Below are 21947 nucleotides of genomic sequence, written 5' to 3' on the forward strand. Positions count from 1 at the left end.
CACGGGCTGATCGACAGGAGGCAGGCGATGGCCCAACAATGTGTGTTTCATTGCAAAAAGAGAGTTTGCAAGACTGGCCAGAGTTGAAAGAGGGTTTTTTTTGGAGGAGGAGGCGGAGGAGGGGGGGGGGGGAACATTTTGTTTTCTGTATGGCGATTCCACAATCTGCGTTCACCCAAAACTTGGACTTTAAAAGAAAACTGGGGGGGTGGGGGAAAGTTCTACTTAGCAGCCTGAATCGTCCGTCAACGTGAGTAAAGTTTTGCGCCTAACGACCCCCCACCCCCACCCCCCCCCCCCCTCCAAACTATTGCACAGTCAACCGTGTTTGTAAAGATGTGAAGTAATGGGAAGGCGCGTAAACCGTGAAGAACATTATTCCGGGCGCATTCGCACAAGTTTTGATTGGGAAGTGAGATTCACTGGAACACTAGACGTTACTGGAACAGAGGTTCGATTGTTTGTTTTTAATCTGTTTATATTTTAAAACTATTGCTGTCGAAGGGACTGTTTTACTCTCTGCTGAAGTTAGACTGGAGCCTTTGCAACGCCGAGTGAGAAGATCAGTGCAAATTCGCTTCTTTAAAAAAAAATAAGCCCCACTTTTTGTTAAAAGTGAAAATAATCAAACGTGGACGCTTTTGGATTTATCTTGAAAACAGAATAAGTTGCATTTTACTCAGAAGTAGAGGGGAGGGGGTTTGCAGTAGATTGTAGCCTTTGATCAAATGGCTGTTTTTAATTAAAATCGGGATTTAAGCCATTCCATGATACACTGGCCAAAGCCAGGGAACTGAATCAAGGTTCCTAAAGGATTCAGTTGACAAATGTGACGGAGCCTTCTGGATACTAAAAAAAATGAATCTCCGAAGACGTTTTTGTTAATGTCTGCTTCTAGTAGTACATTTTGGGATAACTTCCACGCCTAAACCGATGGGTTTCAGGCATTTGTGTGTTCGACATTTGCATGTTTCGGCATGTTTGTGCTCCACATATTGGGTGAGAGCAGTCATTTGTGAATGAACTTGGGATTTTGGAAGCTGTTAAAAATCCGCATTGAGAAAGCAGCAACGAGAAAACAAATCGGTCGATGGTACGTGGTCGGAGCGTAGGGACTGAAATGGTTTAGTGAAGTAACCAGGGATAATGTTATTTTTGCAGCATCTCTCCGGGAAACGGCCGTTACTGTAGTGAGTGGATCCAAAATATTCTCACCCGAGTTAAGGTCTCACTCTGTCAGTGCTTGTCCATAAGCGACTGCATATTTAATTTGAACATATTGAGCCTGAATTATGCTTTAAAAAAACATTTAAAATGTTAACATTTTATACAGTGTTTTATAGATAGCGTTTAGCTTTTGAATGTACTTATTCCTGATTTTAAGTGGAGAGGGCTTCTTGTTTACATTTGCTGATTTTATTTTTCGTAGCGACCAGCTCTTGCAGGCAGCTGTTTTTCAGTAGGTGCCAACACTGGAAGCATTTACTCGGGGCTGTGAGTTAAAATAAAGGCGGGAAGTTCTAGTCGGACAGAAATATTCTCTATTTTCTGCTTTTATTCTGGCGAATGAGGGCTTTTTTTGGGGGGGGGGAGGGCTTCTATAAATTTCATATAAAATCGTTTCAAAAGCACCATTTATTATTTCAGCCTGGGTATCTCTGTGAGTAACGGAGGCAGACTTCGAATCCGATGCTAAAATAGTTGTTTACAGAAAGAAGGGACTTATCTTACATAACTTAAATAGCAATTTCTGGTCAAGAAGGAACACATTTACTGTGGGGGGGGGAATGCTTTGAGTTTAATGTGCAGCACAGAAGGTCCACTTTAAACTAATAACAACGATATTTTGTTGTGAATTGGTGTTCATGTGACTGAGTGGCTGACTACTGTGAAGAATTAATATTATGTTTTAATTGCACCCAGTATATTGAGGCGCTGTTCCTCTTTCCTCTTGCACAGATGCCGTTAAGAATGCTGCCTCAGAGAAACCCTGACACCTTTATAAATCTCGGGACTGTCTAGTAGCCTGAATTAAACAGGAGGGATCTGTTGCGAAACAAAGTTGAAAGATTCGCGCTGCCCCGATTATGGATGGAAGAGATTTCGGACACCACCGGACTGTTCACATCCCGTCCCCCCTGCTCACCGGCCTGGGCATGGAGACACACAGGGTGGGCGCGCCGGCCGGCAGGATCGCTCCCTCGGCCGGCCACATGAGCTCGGCACTGGGCTCTCATCTGCCTCCGGGCAAGTACCTCTCGTCTCCGGTTTCGGTGCACGGGCATTCGGGTGAGTCGACTTTAAGTCCTTCCCACGGTAATTCTCGGCATGGTCTCTGGTAGATTCAAACAGACAAAAATAAAAGGCCAGCCTGTGTTCGATATGGGGCCGCCTTAGGCTTGTTAGAAATCTGTTTTGCACCAATGATTTTTCAAAACCACGAGAGTTTGCTCAGTTAAAGATTTTTTCACATAATTTAGGGGAGCCGAGCTGCTAAGTAGATTGTAAGGACTCTAAAAGTTTGCTTAGAAGTTCTGCAAGCTTACGTTTTTACATACAATGAGCCGATTTAGTAAGTAAATGGTGTTAACGTTTTATGCAAATAGTCCTTAACAATAATATTCAGAGACAAGTCTCCATTATCGAGATCCCATTGAGTGTAATCAGATGTTTGTGTGTATACCTATGTGTATACCTAGTTCCCCCTTTCCTCAATTGTAAAGAGCATTCAGATTAGCTTCCCCCCACCCCCCCAACCCAACGTGTATCGGTGTTAGTTTGTTGTTTAGAATCGAAGGGAACTGAGAGGCACCGAACTGTTGAATCCAATGAAGTGAATGGCCGTTTTCTCGCTGCATTGCGTTGTTTAGTTTTAAACGGAGAAGCTTACTTGTAGCAGCATTGAGATCGGCGGCAGGGGGTTAGAATCAGCTCAGAAGAGCGATTCCCGTTGAAAACCTCGGAGTTTGGTCTATCTCTGCAGGCCCAAGTAGAAGTTTGAAATGTGACCTGCAAATTAAATTTGAGGAAGCAGAGAGTGCGGAGCTGGTGAAGACCAGCGCTGGGGACTGTGAATCGATCTTCTCCATAGGATTTTATTTCCGAATTGTACTTTTTAGCAGGCGCATTATATGTTTCCCTGTACCTGTACCTAAACTGGCGTTCATTCTAGAGTGCGTTCGGAAGTGGCATTTGCGTTTTCTCTCTGGTCGGAGATTAATGCGTGCCAGATCGTGGGTTCCCCTTTTTTTTACACACACACGCACAAAAATCCACATATCTAAAAATGCACAGCCCTTCAAAGCAGTGCGAGAGAAGCTAAAAGCTTGAGAGCATTGCTGGGTTGAAGCCTGAGATTGTCCAGCTAGTCTGCAAGATTCAAGGTAGCCCTCTAAAGTGGAGGAGGGAGGAATTTAAAACCAGTTTCATTTGTAAATTCGAGCAAGTATTCCGTAGCAACTAACGCCGTTTTAATCGGATGTCCTTTTGATGTGTAAATGTTCACGCATTAATCACAAGTAAATGCAGACAGCAGCGGTAGCGCTCTGCAGACCGATCTTCCTTCTAATGCAGTTTTGGGTGAGGCTTTGTAGGAATGGGAATGTGTGTGTTTGGAGTTCCACGATCCTTGTTCTCAATCAACTCTTTTTTAAAATATACATTTGGAGAGTTTGTGCCGGGGAATTGACGGTAATAAAACCGCGCAACACTCCCAAAAAGCACACAAGACTGAAATCTTGACATTACAAAGCGAGGTAAAAGGTGCTGCTTTGGGGGTGGGGGCGAGTTAAGGGTGCACGCCAGCTGGTTAAATGAATTGTAAATGTTTCTGGAGGAAGTTGCGCCTGGCTGACTATTTTCCCCCCAAGCGTTGTAAATTGTCTGACATTCACGCTTGTTAGGGTTGATTAGAATTGCGCAGATTCACCCTTTGTATCGAGAAGGAATAGGGTGAAGCATCGGTAAAAAGCACGGAGCCACATAGATTTAATTGTATAGCTATCTCTATATATAACATGGCAAGATGATTTGTAGGCAGTTCGACATTCCAAGCAGCAATGACATATGCACCTTGAAAATGAATGATTGTTCATATTTGTGAGCTCAATCCTTAACTCATTTCAGCACCTTTACTCCGGTTTAGACGGCGAACTGTTAATATTTTGAGACTGTGTTTATAAACTGGAGCTCTTTTGAAGAGCGCCTTGAAGACCCTGTTTAAAAGTTGCAATTCCCCCTATATTATCGCCCCCCGTGATCTGGCAGCCAGATTGCTAACGATTGCAGGACTTCATGTGCTGTTTTTCCCTCCACCATTCTGCACAAAAGTATAAGGTTTGGTTTCCCTACGTTGCTTTCCTGCATTTTCGCTGGCACAGCTGAGGTTTGACTGTTGTATGTTTGGTAGTGGAGGGCTGAGGCTTTAGTTTAATCCCTCTAGGCAGAGCGGAAACCTTTTTAATTCCCTAGTTTAAAAAAAAATGTTCAGCGTTTCCCCCCACATTACAACATTTCGACAAAAGTGCTTCGTTGGCAGTCAAGCGCTTTTTGGGACGTTCCGAGATCCTGAACGGCGCTATATGAATGCAAGTTCCTTCGTTTACCGAGCTATCAAAGCCTCTGACGGCTTCTTGTTTGAGACGGCCGCTTAAAAGGAGCGTTTTTCCCCCCACATATTCTGGTTGGGCCGGCTGAGTGCTGAGGTTGCCTGGTGTATGCGTGGTCATAGAGGCCGGCAGTGTTAATTCCAACCCTATGTGTTCATGGGCAGAACTGAAACCTTTTGGATTCTTGGTTTCCTTCCTTGTTAAATATTAAAAGAGGTTACTCAGTAAATCTTCATCTAATACGGCGACTGGTAGTTAAAGTGTTAATATTCAGTGCGATTTCTTGTTCCAAGTGTGTCTGTCTTACACGATAGGGCGCTTTCTGCTGTTCTTTTTAATTCATACACTTGAGTGAGATTGACTTTTAAGTTTTAACTTTAATAATTACTGTGAATAGCAGCTTTCGCTGTCCATATGTCCCATCCCATTACCTTAATGGCTTTTTAAATATTAAATTATGGACAGTGGTTTTAAGTTTCTATTAAAGACTCCGGCAGACTTGCAATTGGAAGGAGGCTGTGCATTCGAATTAAGAATACTCGGTCCTATTTCTTTTCAATAACACCAGCTTTTGGCTTAGCCCCGACTCACAGCAGTGTGGGCGATTCTCTTCAAATATACGCAGGGGTTATAGGTGAAAAACTGGAATTCTTAGATCAATGTTTATTAATGTGAGCATGAGCGGAGCTGTGTAGAGTAAAACAGAAAGTGTAAGCCTCTGTTTAAGAGGCTGCATGAAGTGTAAGGCAGAGAGTTTAATGTCTTTAGTGGGCCATTCATTCTAGGTTTGGCTATTTGTAAATATGTTGATAAGATTGAATCTGAGATCAGGAAGCATTGTGACTAATATTTTATTTTTAAAATGGATAATTCAAAGGAAAGTGCAGCTTAGCGGCTGAAAGACCTCACCGTCCGGAACTCGTGATGTGGTACTGCATATTCTCAGTGTCCTTGCAAAGTACAGTATTAACTGGTATCACACTCCCTCGAACTATCACCGTCTCCATATCCACTGAACTAGCAAGGGGGCTGCGTTTTAAACTTGGTTGCTTAAGGGACCTGCATTAGCTTTCCCTGTTTGATTTCGCCGGAATGGACTCTAGTCAGGTTAAAAATTAAACCCGTGCTCTGGTTTAACCGGCTCAAATTCTCCGCAGCTCTGGAGTTGAAAGTTCCGAATGACATGGAGCTACCCCCGCGCCTCAACCCCAAGTCTGCTTCAGTAGAATCAGGGACAGGGAGGGTATATTACAGCGTTTTTCGCCCTCCTTTTGGAGAGTAGTGTTCGGCCAACTCGAGTGAGGTAAAGTTATGCCAACATGGAACTGACTGCCAAAGGCAGGAGCGGCTGTGTATTCCCCCCTTAGCCAGAGCGAGGAAGCTTTTTAATCAGTGTAGTTCTGGAGACTTGAATCAGGTCGGAATTCGCATCTACAAAGTGCAACAACTGAACTGGTAAAGGGCACCAAAAATCAGATAGCAGAGCAGGCTTTTCAGAACTGTGTCGCTTCGCCACATAGCTTCACTAAGAAATGACATTACCACCAACACTGCCACCCTGTAGTTTGGGCTGACTGACTTTAGCTTTCCTTGCTCCCTCTTGCTTGAATCGAGCCGGTTTTGTCTGTCATTTATCGGGACACTACATATCGTGGTCCAGTCTTGGGTCGCTACTTTCACTGAGCACTGACTGATCCTGAGTCCAAAAGAGAAATTAAGTTGAATCCGTCCGGGACCATGGCTGGTAACTGAGTCAGAATGGCTCGGAATTACCGCTTCCAAAAATGGAAGTTATTTGGTGCAGGTTAAAGTCTATGTGAGTGATGAAGATGAAAAGACATGAGATAGATAGATAGATATTTATAGAGAGATTGATTGATAGGTAGAGAGACAGAGATAGATATATATAGATAGAGAGAGCGCGTGATAGAGAGCGAGAGAGAAATAGACATAAATATATAGATAGATAGAAAACGAGAGAAATAGATATATAAATATATAGATAGCGCGCATAGATAGACAGCGCGATGGACAGAGAGCGCGCATAAATAGGTAGACATAGAGAAAGCGATAGACAAACAAACGGATAGATAGAGATAAACAGATATATAGACAGAGAGAACATAGATAGATAGATAATAGATGGATAAGTACATAGGTAGACAGATAGATAGATAGATAAATAGATAGAATAAGGTATTTGCATCAGTCCCTGATCCCACCTGTGCTGGGGAACAGAGTCTTGTCGCGGCTTCTGAGTTCTAAACTTCAAAGCTTCCATCGAACAGGCTTTTTGAGTTGAACATTTGCAGAGCTGTGGACTGTTTGAGTCTGAAGCATATTGTTGAACCTCGGAGGATATTGGACCAAAGAGGAAGCTCGAGCAGTTCATGAGGAAGAAATTAATAGAAGGTTATGCTGAGGGCATTGGATGAAGAAGGGAGGCAGGAGGTTCGTGTGAAGCCTGAACACTAGTTTGGAGTAAAAGCAAAATACTGCAGGTGCTGGAAATCTGAAATAAAAACAGAAAATGCTGGAACAACTCAGCCGGTCTGGCAGCATCTGTGGAGAGTAAAACAGCGTATGACGCTTCTTCAGAGCTAAAGAGAAATAGAAATGTGATGGGATTTATACTGTTTAGGGAGGGTGGGGGTTGAGCAGGTGAAGCTGGATAGAAGGCCAGTGAGAGGTGGAGGCTAAGGAGAGATTGACAAAGATGTTATGGACACAAGGCAAAGGGAGTGTTAATGATCGTGGTAAAGAGTAAAGAAGATGCTGGTAGTTGCATAAAGGTAAAATAGCAGAAGGTGTGAACAGCAGAGTTTGGAGTAGCTGGGCCGAATGGCCTGCTTGTCTCTGTGCTCTGCTCCGCCGTCCAAAGGGTTAAAGGAAGACGAGTGCAAATGGGCAGCAGAGTTGGAAGGAGTGTGATAAAGAGAGACCGATTTCCGAAGAGCCAGGGACAGATTCTATGTCAACCTTTCGTAGACAAGACGGGGAAATTGTGGAATCTTCAGCAAAAAGATATAAAATAAATAAAGCCAGTTTGAAACGCTGGCAGCAGAGCGATCTGAGAAGCCCAGATACTAAACAGCAGCCTCGCCGCTCCCTCACAATCTCCCGGGCCACAATATCCGCTTCGCGACCGTCTTGAGGTCTGCTCTCCACGTCAGTCTCCACACATACACACACACACACACAAAGATCAGGAATTTTTTTTTAAAAATGGTTCCATGTTTACATTTATTTTCCTTCCTTCCCCTGGAGGTTTAGTCTAGACTTTTACTCACCCGGTTTATTCACATTCAATAGGTAGATGTAATCATAACTTTGAGCGCTCCCACCCACCCCCCCGCCCTTCCCGGTGAAGTGAGTGCTCCTCACTACCACAGGCTCGCTCTCTCTCGCTGACGGGAAAACAATAACTGGCCCGCGCCATGTGAATCTTTCTCAAGCATTCCTTTACCTTGGATTCAATCCTTTGACAGATTATAATTTAACCCCCTCCCCCTTCCCCTCCACCCCAGTAATCTATAAAAAGATTCCTTGTGCTGAGTCGAGTACTTGGGGTTTCACTCATTCTAAATGATCCAATTCCATTCCAGCCCCGAAGGTATTTTCTGGCCCCTCACAACACCTAGTTTCATTTCGTTCCATGTAGCAGCTTAACTGTATTTTCACATTTACGCAGGGATTTTTTTTTTATATATATATGTACCATTTGTAACCGATCGAAAACAGCTGGGATTTGCCCTATTTAAACCGGAATGGCGCTGTCAATTTCGCGTTAGTGTCACCCTGTCCGTGAACCGAGCTAATTTATACGGTGGGCTAAGCAAATAGGTCACCGCCCTTAGAGTTTGTGTCAGAAAAAATCAAGAATCGGCATAATGCAAATTACCCTTGCCCCGCGCTCGGTTTCTTTTCAATTAAAATGGATGTGCATTTTATCACCGGCCTCCTGTGTGAAAAATTGAGAAACGTGACGGAGTGAGAGCCCAGTGCAGGATCGCACCGCGATTGTAAATTGATGAAGGAGCCATCAGTAAATCGTGGGGTCACTCTGAAGTTTGGAGTTTTAAAAGGCCGGTTGATAGTAGGATTGTGTCACCGGCGGCACTAAGGATGCTCAGTTTAAAATCCTTGGGGTTCTGGGGAGCGAAAACAATCGCAATGTCCAATATATTTACAGGCACCCCACCCCCCCCACCCCCGCACTTCACTTTTAAAACCCTTTCCTGCAGGCAGACAATTCTTGTGCATTTTCCAAATGGAAGTAATGACTGGTTCAATAAGGGAATTCGATAGGTCCTTAGGATGGAATTGTGCAGCGAATGGGGGAAGAGCCGGGCGATTTAATGAGATTGCTCTTTCAAAGAGGCGGCACACACGAGATGGGCCGAACGGCTTCCTTCTGTGCCGTACCATTCTGTGAAAGCTGGGCATATCCCGTGCGCCGCCCAGGAACCGTGGGGGGGGGGGGGGGGGGGGGGGGGGGGGGGGGTGGTGAAGCAGGGGGATGGTCAGGAGTGACTGGGAAACATCAGAGTACAAAATCCCTTTGGCTCTTGTGTATGTGCTGTAGATTTTCCAATGCAGCCTTAGGCAGACTTAGCCCCACAACCCAGCCACCGCCCGCCAAAAAAAAAGCATGTTTAGCTTTAACTACCCCCTCCCCCACCACTCCCCAAAATATTGAGGCAATTATTGCTGGCAATTTCTGAAGCAACGCATTGTGGCTAAGAGCTATTAGTAAGAAGTTAGTGTGTAGTGTACAGTACATCATTCAATAGCAGCTGCACTGCGGTGAGTGGGTGGGGAGTTACTGTCAGATGTTTTTTCGTCCATTAGTTCGGAAACATTAGCAAAATTGCTGCTGTTTTGCAAGACTTTATTTCGAGCGAACCCGCCGAACAACTTATTGTGCACCCAAGGTTCCTAGATAAATAATTGACAAGAAATGATAAGAGTTGAAAAAAGTACTTTGACTCTACCCCCCAGCCCTTTTTTGTGTATTTCGGGCATATTGTCCCGAAGCAACTATTGAATGGTCCCGGAGAACACACGGGTATTGTTACACTAAACACTGCAAAAACCACCCTCTTTATGTGTCTAACAAGCAGCGGCCAAGTCAGAAGTTCCAAGGGCGCTTTGTCTTGAAGCTTACAGGAATTACCCCCTTTCCATAGATGCCGTAGTTCAGGTCATATACTGTGTTCAGAAGCATTCACCCATTGCTCTTTGTGCTGGGGTTACATCCACCTAGACGGCGAGGCCACCAACGCAATAGAAGAACCGAGAAATTGGAACCAGGCGGTTTTACTGGTGTTGTGAAGCTCATTGTGCAGCCACTCCCCCCCCCCCCCCCCCCCCCCCCCCCCCCCCCCCCCCCCCCCCCCCCCCCACCCCAAACCTCATCCCCGCCCGGAGGCCCTGATTTCAGTCCCCTGGGCCCAAAACTTTGATAATTCTCCCCCTAACCCTCTCACCTTCCAAAAACAACAACTACCCCATTGACCAAGCTTTTGGTCACCGAATCTCCGGGGTCAAATTGCCCCTGGTTACACTCTTGTAAAAACACGCTGTGGTTCCATTTTGCCATAACCACATGAAAGGCGCCATGTAAATGCAGTTTGTTGCCCTGTAGATTTCTTGTTGGTCTTAGATTCAGAAACAAGGGCAGTCAGTACTAGAGACCCTCACCCTCCTCCTCCTCCTCCTTTGCAATCGCAGTGAGCAACCTGGAACTGATGGGCGCCCATTTCATCCTTGTTCCGGCATTAGTTGAATATGGGATTAGCGGGTTTTGTGGCCCTTTACCCGTTTTGACTAAGTGTAAGTAGCAGAGAAATTGTATGTCAAGACTTATTAAGTAGTCATCCACATTTAAAGCGGAGTTTCTATGGAAACACATTATCGTGTACTTCCTATAAAGCAACCTCATAGCAGCAAATTGGTAACGCGGGAAAGAGAGTGACTAAGAGCGGATAGCGGTGGTATGGAGGGACAGTGAATAAGGAGAGAAGGTGTGATACAATTCGCTCCAGTTTCTGTACGCCAGAGAGGTTACCTCGAATGGGAAGGGATATGTGGTGGATCAAACGTATAGACAGTATTAAAAGAGACTTATAGATGTTGGAGCGAGCGGAAATGCTTACAAAAGGAATCTAGAGAACGGGGTTCAACTTGGCTCGGAGTGGTGGTGAATCGACAGTTTTTTGCACTATTTTAAACACTGCTGAATAGAATTCAGAAACTTTGTTTATGTACTCAGACCTGTAGTAAGGACCACCTGCTTTTTTTGGTGGGGGGAGGAACGCCCCAAGTACTCCTCTGTCTCCACAAAAGGCGATTGTTTTTTCAGAGCAATTTCTTTGGTCAATTTCAGCTGGTCAACCGATGACTGTGGCCTGGCTTAACTGTGAAGCCGCCAGGACATTTCCTTTGCTTTTGGGGTTGGTGGTGAATGGGGTGCCCCCCAGAGCCGTGTTATTTGCCAGAGATTGGAACTTGTCAACATTTGGATGTTTGAGGTTCCGCTAGCGTTTTCTGTTAAAGTTTCCACTGGATTTTCTTCGAATACGGAGAGATATAGAACAAAACACAACACTGATGGGAAAGGGGTGGGTGGGTAGCGGTGAGATTCTGTATTTTTTGGACATTTCCATGCAAACTAGGCAATCTTTGCTGTACTTATCAGATATTAATAATCCTTTCATTGACTCAAAAGGGTAACGTGTGCTTTATTGAAACGTAGCCTGCAAAGCTCTACGAGTGTAGGTTAACAGTGGCTGCCTGTATTGAAGGCAGTAAAGTACATTAAAGACATGTTTGTCAGTGTTTTCGTGGTTATGGTGCCGTTTACATTGGGTACCCACAACATTAATTAAAGTAATTATCTGAAATGTCAAGCAGCGATCGCCTTGAAGTTTGAAAATTACTCCGTACAGACTTTTACCAAGATTCTCACTTTATATCTTGATCTTAAACATCCCATCTGCTCGAGGTTTGGCTTTTAATCTTGGACCATATCATTCCCTTTCCCCCGTTTTAAGGCATTTGCGCGTCTTTATTCCCGCTGAACCCTTAAGACGTGCACCCGTCCTTTAACTAGCTCTTTGGGTGGACGCATTGAAGTTTTGTGCAACAGAACAGTTATTGAAACGGTTCACTGTCCTTTGACTGTCATGTTATCGACTGTCCTTGTTGCGGTGTATCCATCCCCCTATAGGTTGGGCGGGTGATGTGTTAACATTTCTGGGCACCATGGCATGTTTTAAACGGCCACTGGTGGTGAAACGGAAGTGTTATAATGTTTGATTCAGAGAAACGACATCTCGGGAACAAGTTGTATAATCGCCTCGACCTATTAAACCTACAGCTTCGGGAGACAGCGAGTCCCACTTTTGTCTCATCGCTTGTAAATAAAGGGCCCTGCCACCAGGTGCCCAGGTTTCCTTTTAGGCAACACCCGATTGGCTGTCGGTTAGCAACCCAAGAAACTCCACAAGGCCATTTGGAAGTGTTGATTGTTTGATCGGTGTTTATTTATATTATTTTTTTAAAAAAGAAGACAGGTGTATAAGCGTGTCTGCGTGTATGTGGGGAGGAGCTTGTTTAAGGTACTAGAAGGGGCCAGATTGCAGCTGGAAAATGTTTATTGTTTTGAACTCACTACGGGAAAGGAGAAGCGACAGCACACACTCAGCTATAATACACTCAGCTGCTGTACGGTCTACTCCACACGTTGAGGGTGTGCTCAGGGAGCGGCAAGCTGCAGCAATCCTGGTGGAACAGCCAAGAACTGCCCGCCTCCCAAACTTAACACCGATGAATCGAGATTTCCTGGAGGTATCGCACCCCCACACCCCTCTCTGTTGTTGAGGTGAGATTTTGAGGCTCACTTTGCCCCGAGTTCTCCCCTTCCCTGTCACCAGTGCTTTGGGATCAATCAAACCTTTTTGGAAGAAACAAAGAAACACAGCTCCCGAAAACCCCCAACCAACCAATGAGCAGATAGCACACATTAGTCCGGGTGCACTTTCTAGGTCGTGCCCTACCTGGCTGTTCTAACTGTCCTTGAGACGGATGGAAAACGTCTCTTTCTGTTAAGCTCATGCCAAAAAGACTAATGTTCTAAACTCACACTAGCAGTGCAGTATTAATAGCAAATGGGTGATGGGATATCACTGTTGTAGCACTGTCGGGAGATGGAAGAAATTCTCTTAACAGACCTATATAGATGTTATGAAGTCTAGTTATATATTTAAGAGCATTTTCGAACTGTAGCTTTTTATAATTTTATGTACGTACAATAATAATGGTGAGGGAGAGTAAAAGCAGTCTTTAAAGTCTCTCCTGGAGTCTCCATGGTGCACACACTTCCACAGCAGCACTCCCTGAGCTTTTGTGTTATCAGTTCAAATGATTGAGCCGGGCTGACTGCTGGCGGCTCTCCCCTCGGTCCATGCTTGCTGTTAAAGAGACACAAGGCAGATTCCAGTCTGACAGCCCCGTCACTTCATTACAGTCCACAGCCCCATGTGCTTAAATCCCTCGTCGCAATTTCTTTAAGCCTCTCTGTTCACCTCCCCAGCCCCCCAAAACACCTTCCTTTGACCGGAGTTATAGAAAAAGAAAAAAATGAATAATGTATAAATCTATTTGAACTGAGTGCCAATCCATAACTTGGAAAGGCAAAAGCGGTGAGGATTTTTCTTTTTTTGGTCTTTTATTTGTTCAGAGTCAGCAGATTGCCTTATCTCACTGTTTTGGAGAGGGGAGAGGGAGCCATCTGTGTGGACACTTTGAAAATGGTGGACCCTTTAAGTGGATGAATTTTTTGTTTTATTGGAGGGGGTGGAATGGGGAGGGGGGGTCTATGCCACTAGACCCAGCAGTATAGATTCACATTTTAACCAACAACCCAGATTAAGTAGGAATCAATGCACTATCTGTCCGCCCCAGCCTGGTGCAGTATTGGTCTGGAGATTTAACCCATTTCACATCAAACTTAATGAAAACTGTGGTATTACCCTTCCTCCTGACTTCACGTTACATAAGTCACAGGGCCAATCGATGGAATTCACATTGGATGTGCTTTTTCTTTTAATGCACCATTTACACCAGATCAACCTAAAATCCCGCAGCTTGTCTTCATGTTTCCCTCTTTGGGGTTTCATGGAGGGGAGATTCTGCTGAAGCTGAACTGATAATGGCTAAATGTCAATAACCTGGAACGTTCTTTAATTCTACTTCTGTACACTTGGCAAAAAACTATGTTTCATTGGTTCCTGTATGTGGACAAAGTCAGAGCAATACCCTTTATTCAGCTGTCCGGTTAGTTTCAATTCAGTTCCAGTGCACTGCTAGCTCTCAGAAAGTATATGGCAGTGGACTGGAGTTACATTGTCAACTGCAGTGGCACTGAAGTCGGTCATAAATTGAACTCTGCTCCCCATGTGGCTACTTTATAATGTTAACATTATAACATTAAGAAGGGAGCTTACAAATTGCCCAGGAGGTGGCTCGGTAGCCCTAAATGCAAATCTATATTAACCTGAAGTTATACTGCATCTGGTGTGAACTCAAAGTAGAATGAGATAGACTCCCAAAGGGATACTCATAGCACTTGGGTTTAGGTGCTGGCTGGAGGTTAGGCTGGGCCCAGACTTCCTGACCTTTGCTGCCATTTTCACGTCATTACACACCCAAAACCGCTTGGCGCTGAGATAAGTGACAGTATAACTGCATTCTACATGAAGCTTCTTTGAAATGCTAAAATTTAATTCATTGGCATCGTTTGAAAGTCAAGTTTTGTATTTAAACATAAAATTATATTGCTTTTGGATATCCGAATTAGCACAGACTATAACTGAATCTTAAAAAAAAATTCTCAGGCAAGGCCAACATTCATTACCCATCCCTAGCTGTCTGTGCACCACCACCTTAAACTGCAACAGGCTGTACACCCACAGTGCTGTTAGGTTCCAGGTGTCAGTGAAAAGATCGCAATATAGAGCCAAATCAGGGTGATGTATGATTTAAGGGCCCTTAATTTCCTTGTCCTTCTAGCTAGTTGAGGTCACAGGTTTGGGTGATGCTGTGGAAATTTAAAAATATTATTGAAGAAGTATTACATTTTACAATCATGGTATAACTTTTAAGATGAAATATAGACACCAGCCCTGAGAGGCATAGAACAGTTCCTTCTTAACCCAAATTTCAAATTTAAGGTGGCCTTGGGAATAGAGAATGGAGTAGTGGCCACCTAGGGCAAAGACCGTGCAAAAGCTTTTAGTCTTGGGGCATCCTTTGGAAGGTGGTAATTTGAAAGTGAAGACTGATGTGTTTTATTAGCAGTTAGTGGGGTGTGTCTATCAGCAGCAAAGTGTCTGACATCTCTATGACACCCTATGACTCTAACACCCCCTGACATAAAAGCAATCAGAAGCTTCCAAAAAAAACCCTCTTCAGCCTTAGGTGACAGTGAAATTGGTTTCTATGATTTCTTTTTCTAACTTTGTCTGTAGTGATATGTTGCGACCAGATACGTTATATTTACATCTGACTGATAAAGCAGCAAATGGTTATTAATCTCCAAAATGAGATCAAGTGTGGCAACGGTTTAGGGAAACTTAGTAACATTACAGGAAATTCGGAGGCTGCTCTTTATGTAATATAACTGCATTCGGACCAACATATCTGAAGAAGTAGTGCTATAGTATTGGTAATTGTATGCAAATCATTCAAAGTAAATGTATTGACAGATGCAATATTACAAATCACTTTGGGGTTCCATCTACTCAAATCTCTCTTTTTTATCATGGATGTTAATCAATGTAAAACCAATACTGAGAGCACTGAGTTTCCAGTATGCAATGATATTGCTCAAGTGTATCTGTAACAGTAACTACCCCCTCCCCCTTTTAAAATTTGTACTTTCTAACCTTTGATAGCTAAAGCAAACTATTCTTACCCTCACCAAGAAGTATAAAAAGATTCTTTGAAATTGGCCAGATTATATCTTTGAGCGATGAGGTTTTCTGTGCTGTAAGCAGTGTGCAAATGTGGCAGAAGGAGAATACTGATAAAAGCCCCATCCCTTCCAGGTTAGAATGCCTGTATAATACAGATTCTGTGGAACAGAAGGCATAAACTGCTTCAGTGCTGAACTCCCAAGGGATAATAGCAAGGGAATTCAGCAGCAGAGTAGTTCATCTTTCAATTTACTGCTGCCTTTGTATACAATATCCATTATGTGTACCCAACTATTCCAAAATAAGATACTTTATTTTTATATCTGAAACACGCATACAGAGAAACGTTTTCTTCTGAATTGTTTAAATCTCATAATTTTATTTTTTTCCCTGTTAGCACCATGCAGTTTTATGTTTGTGGGTGTGATAATCCCGTTCCTCACAGGATTAATTTCAACTTGTGTACTATCTGGAATGATGATTCACATATGTGAAATGACACTTCGATGGTCCCAGAAGCAGCTTAAAAGGTAGAATTATTGCTTCAGTGGAGGCTGTGCACATTATAGGATTCACTGTCCCTGAACAGTACCAGTGTGTCCTCAATATTCTTTCACTCAAGCAAAAGGCCATTATATCCTACACTGTACATACACATGTAAGGAACATCCTCCAATTTGTTTGCATTTAAAGTTGAGTGAGCTAAAAGAATTTCTCCAAATGGAAAAGTGAGACTTTTGGTCAGAAGCATTTTTATTTGTTTGTGGGTGAAGACTGCTTGGACATGTTTTGACAGGAGGGTGTTTGAGAGAACTGGTGAAGTATTAATTGCTTAGGTCCATGGTGGGGCCCTGTTTTCACATTAACTTTTTTTTCAGAACTATCTGCTTGTGTGTTAAACTGGGAATTCTGTCCCTTATTAGCCCTGACAGGGACTTGGTTCCTTTACGGTGTTTGCCTTATGTTATAGCTTTAAAAGGCAATCTCTTTCTTGGCAAAGGTTTAATTGCCTCATCTCAAGTTTTCTGTAACCCTTGGGAGATTGCATAATACACAACAGCACTAGATACAGAATGTTTTTAATGGCTGTGCTAACTCCACTGAATGGTTTCTTACATTTCACAGAGCCTAAGTCTGTTTCTCATCACCAAACATATACAAGATTGTGCAAGTCAGCCTTAATGCTAAACATTTGTGTGTGTGTGTGTGTGTGTGTGTGTGTTTGTGTGTGTGTGTGTGTGTGTGTTTGTGTGTGTATTTCTTTGTGTATGTTGTGGTTTGTATGGAAAGAAGTCTATTTCGTTGGATTTTAGTCTTTTAAGGGCTGGTGTTTTGTTTCACCTAGAATAGCATCTTTTGATATTTTTCAGTGTGCTTAAATGCACAAAAGTACTGTTCAGTGGAATTGTGCTTTGCTCTAATTCTGCTTTGTAAGGTCTAATATTTAAAACTCGTGATATACGATGACTTTGATTACTAAATAGAGAATTTAAATCGTACTGTATGCAGAAAACAGATTAAAAAACCTACAATCCACCAAAAGTCTCTTGCACAACAATACCAGAGGCTTTGAACAGAATGCAATATTGATATTTTGTGATTTATATTTACATTTACTGTCACCAGTTTGAGCTTTTGGTAAAGTTCTGGCAAACCTGTAAAGGGCCATGTAGAATATTGGCAACTGTGAAACAATATTATTATAGAAATAGATACTCAGCTAATGAATTTATCCTTAAGGTAGTCTGGGCACGGTAGTATATTGCCCATGAAGTTTATCCAGTGGTTAAGTTGTCATATGGAGGCCAGCTAGCTATATTGCAATAACATGGCAAATAGTGAAATATATTTTTAGCATTTCAGTTTATTAACTGTGCAATTGACGCACAATGGAAAAAATACACACATGCCATCACACTCACAGACACGAGTGTAATCCCAAATTCTGAACATGCTCTGTCTTGCTGGCACTTGTATTTGATTGTTTATAAACCAATATGTTTAGTATAGCCCAAATTCTTGATTTAATCAGTAATGGATTGAGTATTCGATTACAAAAATAATTGACTGCCACGGCCCTAATAAAGATTTATGGGGTACCCCAAAAGAATAAAGGTGTTGGTGGCCTAACAAGAGGTAACGATGATTTATTGCACAGTTCAGCTGTGGCCAATAAATCTGTATCTGTTATTCTAATGAAAGCTCTGACCTTTATCCTCTCGGTGAAGGATTCTTTAACTTTTTAACATGGCATCAATTACCAAATTATGTTTCAACTGGAATTTCGACAATGCAAAATGGTGAATGTTTTGGGAACCGCAGCAGTATTAAACTTTTGTAAGATGGCTGCCTTTCACCTCCACTGCCTCACCCCCTCCCCACTCCCCCACTGTTTCTAACTGCTGTTTATTCAAAAAGGCTGTAAATGAAATGTCCTGTGTTCCAATGGAGTTTGCTGATTTGACTTTTAATATTCAACAAGTTTACTCCAATAATTGTTTCCAAAGAAATATTTTAAGAAGCTTTTGGCATATTTTTCAAGCTCCTTAAAGACTTTCTGCTTAAAGTTTGAGTAGGTTTAATAATAATGACCGGTCATCTAAACTATGAGCTATTAACACTAGTGAATAGTTTCTTTCTACTTTTAGTATATTTGAACAATTATCAAACTTACATCAAAATACATGAGTCAGAAAGAATATGATTTTTGGTGCTAGGAATAGTCTCAGCTCATCTGCTGCTGAAACCCTCATTCCATGCCTTTGTTACCGCTTGCCTCAACTACTCAAGTGCTCTCTTGGCCAGCCTCTCATGTTCTACCCTTTGTTACTTAAGCTGATCCAAAACCCTGCTGGCAGTGTCCAGCACTCGGACCAAGTCCTTTGCACCCATGACCCCTGTGCTCGCTGATCTATGTTGGTCTCATTTTCCCTTCTGTTATTTGGTCCAATGGCCATTACTCATGTGAAAACCTTGACAGCAAATGTCGACAGGCTGGCCGACCATGGAGAGTGGCACAGTTGAGGCTGGTTCCTGTCACTGCCCTTCACCCATCTACCCACATTGCCCTCCTACCACTTTGGAGAAACAGTTGCACCATATTTATTCCATGAATCGGCCATGTAATCCAGTAAGCTGGGTAGTTTCTGAACTGTACCTCAGTATTCAATTTTTAAAAATAATATGGTGCTGGGCTTTAATTTTGTCTTGGTATTATTCACCATAGTCTCTCAAGTACTGGTTTGTCCAGTCTGGTTGAACAAACCGCTGTCTTTAAATTGAGAGAAGGTTTGACACCAAGGCACAACAGGGATGCAGGCTCGTGCAACTGAAGGATTTAGTCACCCGCGACTGGTGGATCAATCTGCCAGGAGTCCCAGGTCTCCAGGCTAAAGAGTCAGCTACTGTGCTCTGGACAGCTTCACTCCAACAGGGTCTCACTGGAGAATGCAAACAGCACAGAGTGGAACCCACTTCATGTCAGGCTGTCAGTTTTAAACCATTTCCCTTCAGCAGTACAATGCATTGAGATACCGCAACACTAAGATTTCAATAATCATGCAGAGAATAAGGAGCAATTGCATTCATGTCAAGTGAAGCAGTAGCATTGTGTTTCATTGTCCACCAATTCTACAAATAAACTGAAGCTACAACCATTACCTGTAGTTTACCCTTTAGTAATAGATCATTCAGCTATTTCAAATCTCATTACTCAAATACATAACAACAACTTGAATTCATAGATCACTTTTAATGTAGTAAGATGTCCCAAGGTGTTTCACAGGAGCATTATCAGACAAAAAATTGACATCAAGCCACATAAGATCTTAGAACAGGGATAGAGGAAGGGAAGGGAGGGTGAGAGGTTTAGGGAGGTAATTTCAGAGCTTGATACTTAGAAGGCATGGTGCACAAAGGGTGAAGAGAAGGATACTGTGGATTTCAATAACCTGTATAAACAAGTCATTGACAGGCCAATGCAATTCAAATTACAAATTTACACTTTAAATATCAATTAGTTCAACCATTTTGTAACTAGGTTTAAAAAATAATAATTTATTTTCTCACTTTAATACCAATTTCTCTTTTGACAATTTCCTCATCAATTTTCCTTAAGACTGCTGCCTCGCAGAGATATGTATATCCTGTCAAAGAAGCCAGTAGTTCTAATATAATTTTCAATGTGTATGCTGGATGAAGCTTTCTCCAAAACCCTCAGTGTAAAATAGATCCCAGAACTCTCACTGAAGGAGTCTAGCAAGGAGAGAGAAAAGTGAAAATTGTAAAGCGCTTGGTTTGAATCTTCAGCTGACATGTGTTAACAACTTGCATTTATGTTGTGCCTTTAACCTAGTAAAACATTCCGAGGTGGTGGGTGGGTGGGTGGGTTTGAGGGGGCTGGGGGGGCGGGTGTCTTCACAGGAGCAGTATCAACCTAAATTTGATACTGAACCACATGAGGAGATATTAGACTAGGCAATCAAGAGCTTACTCAAAGAGCTAGGATGTAAGGAGTGTCTGAATGGAGGGGAGAGAGGTTTAGGGAGAGAATTACCGAGCTCGGAGCCCAGGCTAATGAAGGCATGGGTACCAATGGGAGGGCGAAGAAAATCGGAGATGCTCAGTAACGTCACGCAGTATGTGGCACACTGTAGTTAGGTCCGGTCTGACATGATATGAAATGTTCAAGGATGGAGGTATACTGTAAATCCCAGGTCACCTTGTAAGGGAAGAACTACTGAAGTTTGGTTTACATAGAGGAAAAGAAAGAGCATACACTTATATAGCAATTGCCTCATCCTCAGGACATCTAACAGTGCTTTACATCCAATGAGTTGCTTTCAAAGTGAAGTCACTGTTGCTATGAAGGCAAATGTGTGTGCAAATGAGATTTTATTTATTTATTTTTTTTAAACATTTTTAAAAAAATTTTTTATCGTGTCCACGGGCAGTTTATACATGGCCCAGCCAGAACTGGACACATTTTTGCGCCTGGTTGTTGAAGTCAGCAAGATCTGCAACAGTGTAGGGTTCCCCTAGCGATAGACATTGCAGGAGATGTTGCATAGTCTGTGGCTTAGTTCCACATTCACAAGTTGTCAGGCAGGTTGTATATCCTCATTTGCTTAGTGACACCTTTGAACAACCTACACCAGTCCTAAGTCTGTGAAGGTACTTCCAGGTTGCCCAATTGCAATTAGCTCCTGGAGGAAGGCTTCCATCCGGTAGAATTTCCATCGTTGGAGGTTGTTCAAGACTGGCGAGCCGATCTTTCCACAAGGCGATGCGGGCTTCAGATGGGATTGATTGTAATGGAACAACACTGTTCATGAAGCTCTTCCTTGACTTTAGGCGGCTGGGTGTAGGTGTATGACCATGTAGAGGGTGCCTCTCATCTGATGTTTGACGGAATCGCTCTTTCTTACTGGCTACCGTTCTTCTTATATCAGGGGGAGCGATACCCACCAGGATATATAGGCTGTTGGTATTTCTTGGTTTTAAACAACCTGTGATAAGCAAATAAGATAAAAAAGACCAGGTAATCTGCTTTGGTGTTCTTAGTAGGGGGACCAGTATTGAACAGGACACTTGGAGACCAGCATGTGTTTTTTTGAATAGGATCTTTTATTTGCAAGTGAACGGGAAATTAGAGGCTCAATTCAATGTAACATTAAATATCTCAGGATACTGAACATCTGATAATGCTGTGTCCTCAGTATTACCTATATGGATTGGTTATATTGGACATTCTAACAAAATACCTCTGAGACGAGATTTCCAAAGTGCAGAATGATCTCCGTGGGCAGGATTTTTAGGTTGGTGGGTGGGCATCATCGGCAGGTCCAGGAACAGACTGCCGACCACAATCAGCCCCTGGCCGCTATTTCACGCTGGCTGGCCAATTAACAGCCCGCCAGCCTGAAACGCGCACCAAAAGGCTCAGCGCTGTCAGGGTGGGGGCGAGCGCTGAAGTCAGCACGGGCATGGGGGAGAACACAATGAAAGCTCCCTGAAGGCAGAAAACTGTCTCGGGGAGCTGAAGACCCAAACAACCTAAAGTAAAGGTCACAGAAACTGGGAAAAAGTGTCCAAGCTTCGTAATCAGTCACCCGAAAATGTAGGTAATGAAAATGCTGTCCACAGAAATTTATTTTAAGTTTAATTTATCACAGATACCTTATCCCGCCTGTGGATGAGGTTTCCTGAAAAATGCAAAGGCCGCCCAGTTGATTCGCCCACCTGCCAACCATAACATTGGATGGGTAACGAAAAATCTCTGTTAATTGTGCCGTTAATGGGCCTAATCGCCCTCTTAATTGTTGCCGGGCGTGCTTCCAAGTTTAGCACGCGCCCGCCGACT

At 43.1% G+C, this 21947-nt stretch overlaps 1 protein-coding gene across 7 annotated transcripts in view; it reads left to right on the forward strand.

Annotated features, from left to right (window-relative positions):
- The first annotated feature begins 157 nt into the window (after positions 1–157).
- The window catches only part of tnrc18 (trinucleotide repeat containing 18), a 161728-nt gene continuing 139938 nt past the window's right edge, over positions 158–21947 (forward strand). For 6 of the 7 annotated variants that reach the window (XM_041205765.1, XM_041205768.1, XM_041205767.1 and 3 more), the window contains exons 1-2: positions 158–451; positions 1960–2289. In XM_041205765.1, coding sequence (XP_041061699.1) covers positions 2088–2289 — 202 coding nt within the window. In that variant the 5' untranslated portion in view covers positions 158–451; positions 1960–2087. Of the gene's footprint in view, positions 452–1003; positions 1094–1959; positions 2290–21947 lie in introns of those variants that run through there. The other variant, XM_041205766.1, reaches the window with a different exon arrangement.

Source organism: Carcharodon carcharias, chromosome 15 (assembly GCF_017639515.1).
Source record: "Carcharodon carcharias isolate sCarCar2 chromosome 15, sCarCar2.pri, whole genome shotgun sequence".
Taxonomy (NCBI): Eukaryota; Metazoa; Chordata; class Chondrichthyes; order Lamniformes; family Lamnidae; genus Carcharodon; species Carcharodon carcharias.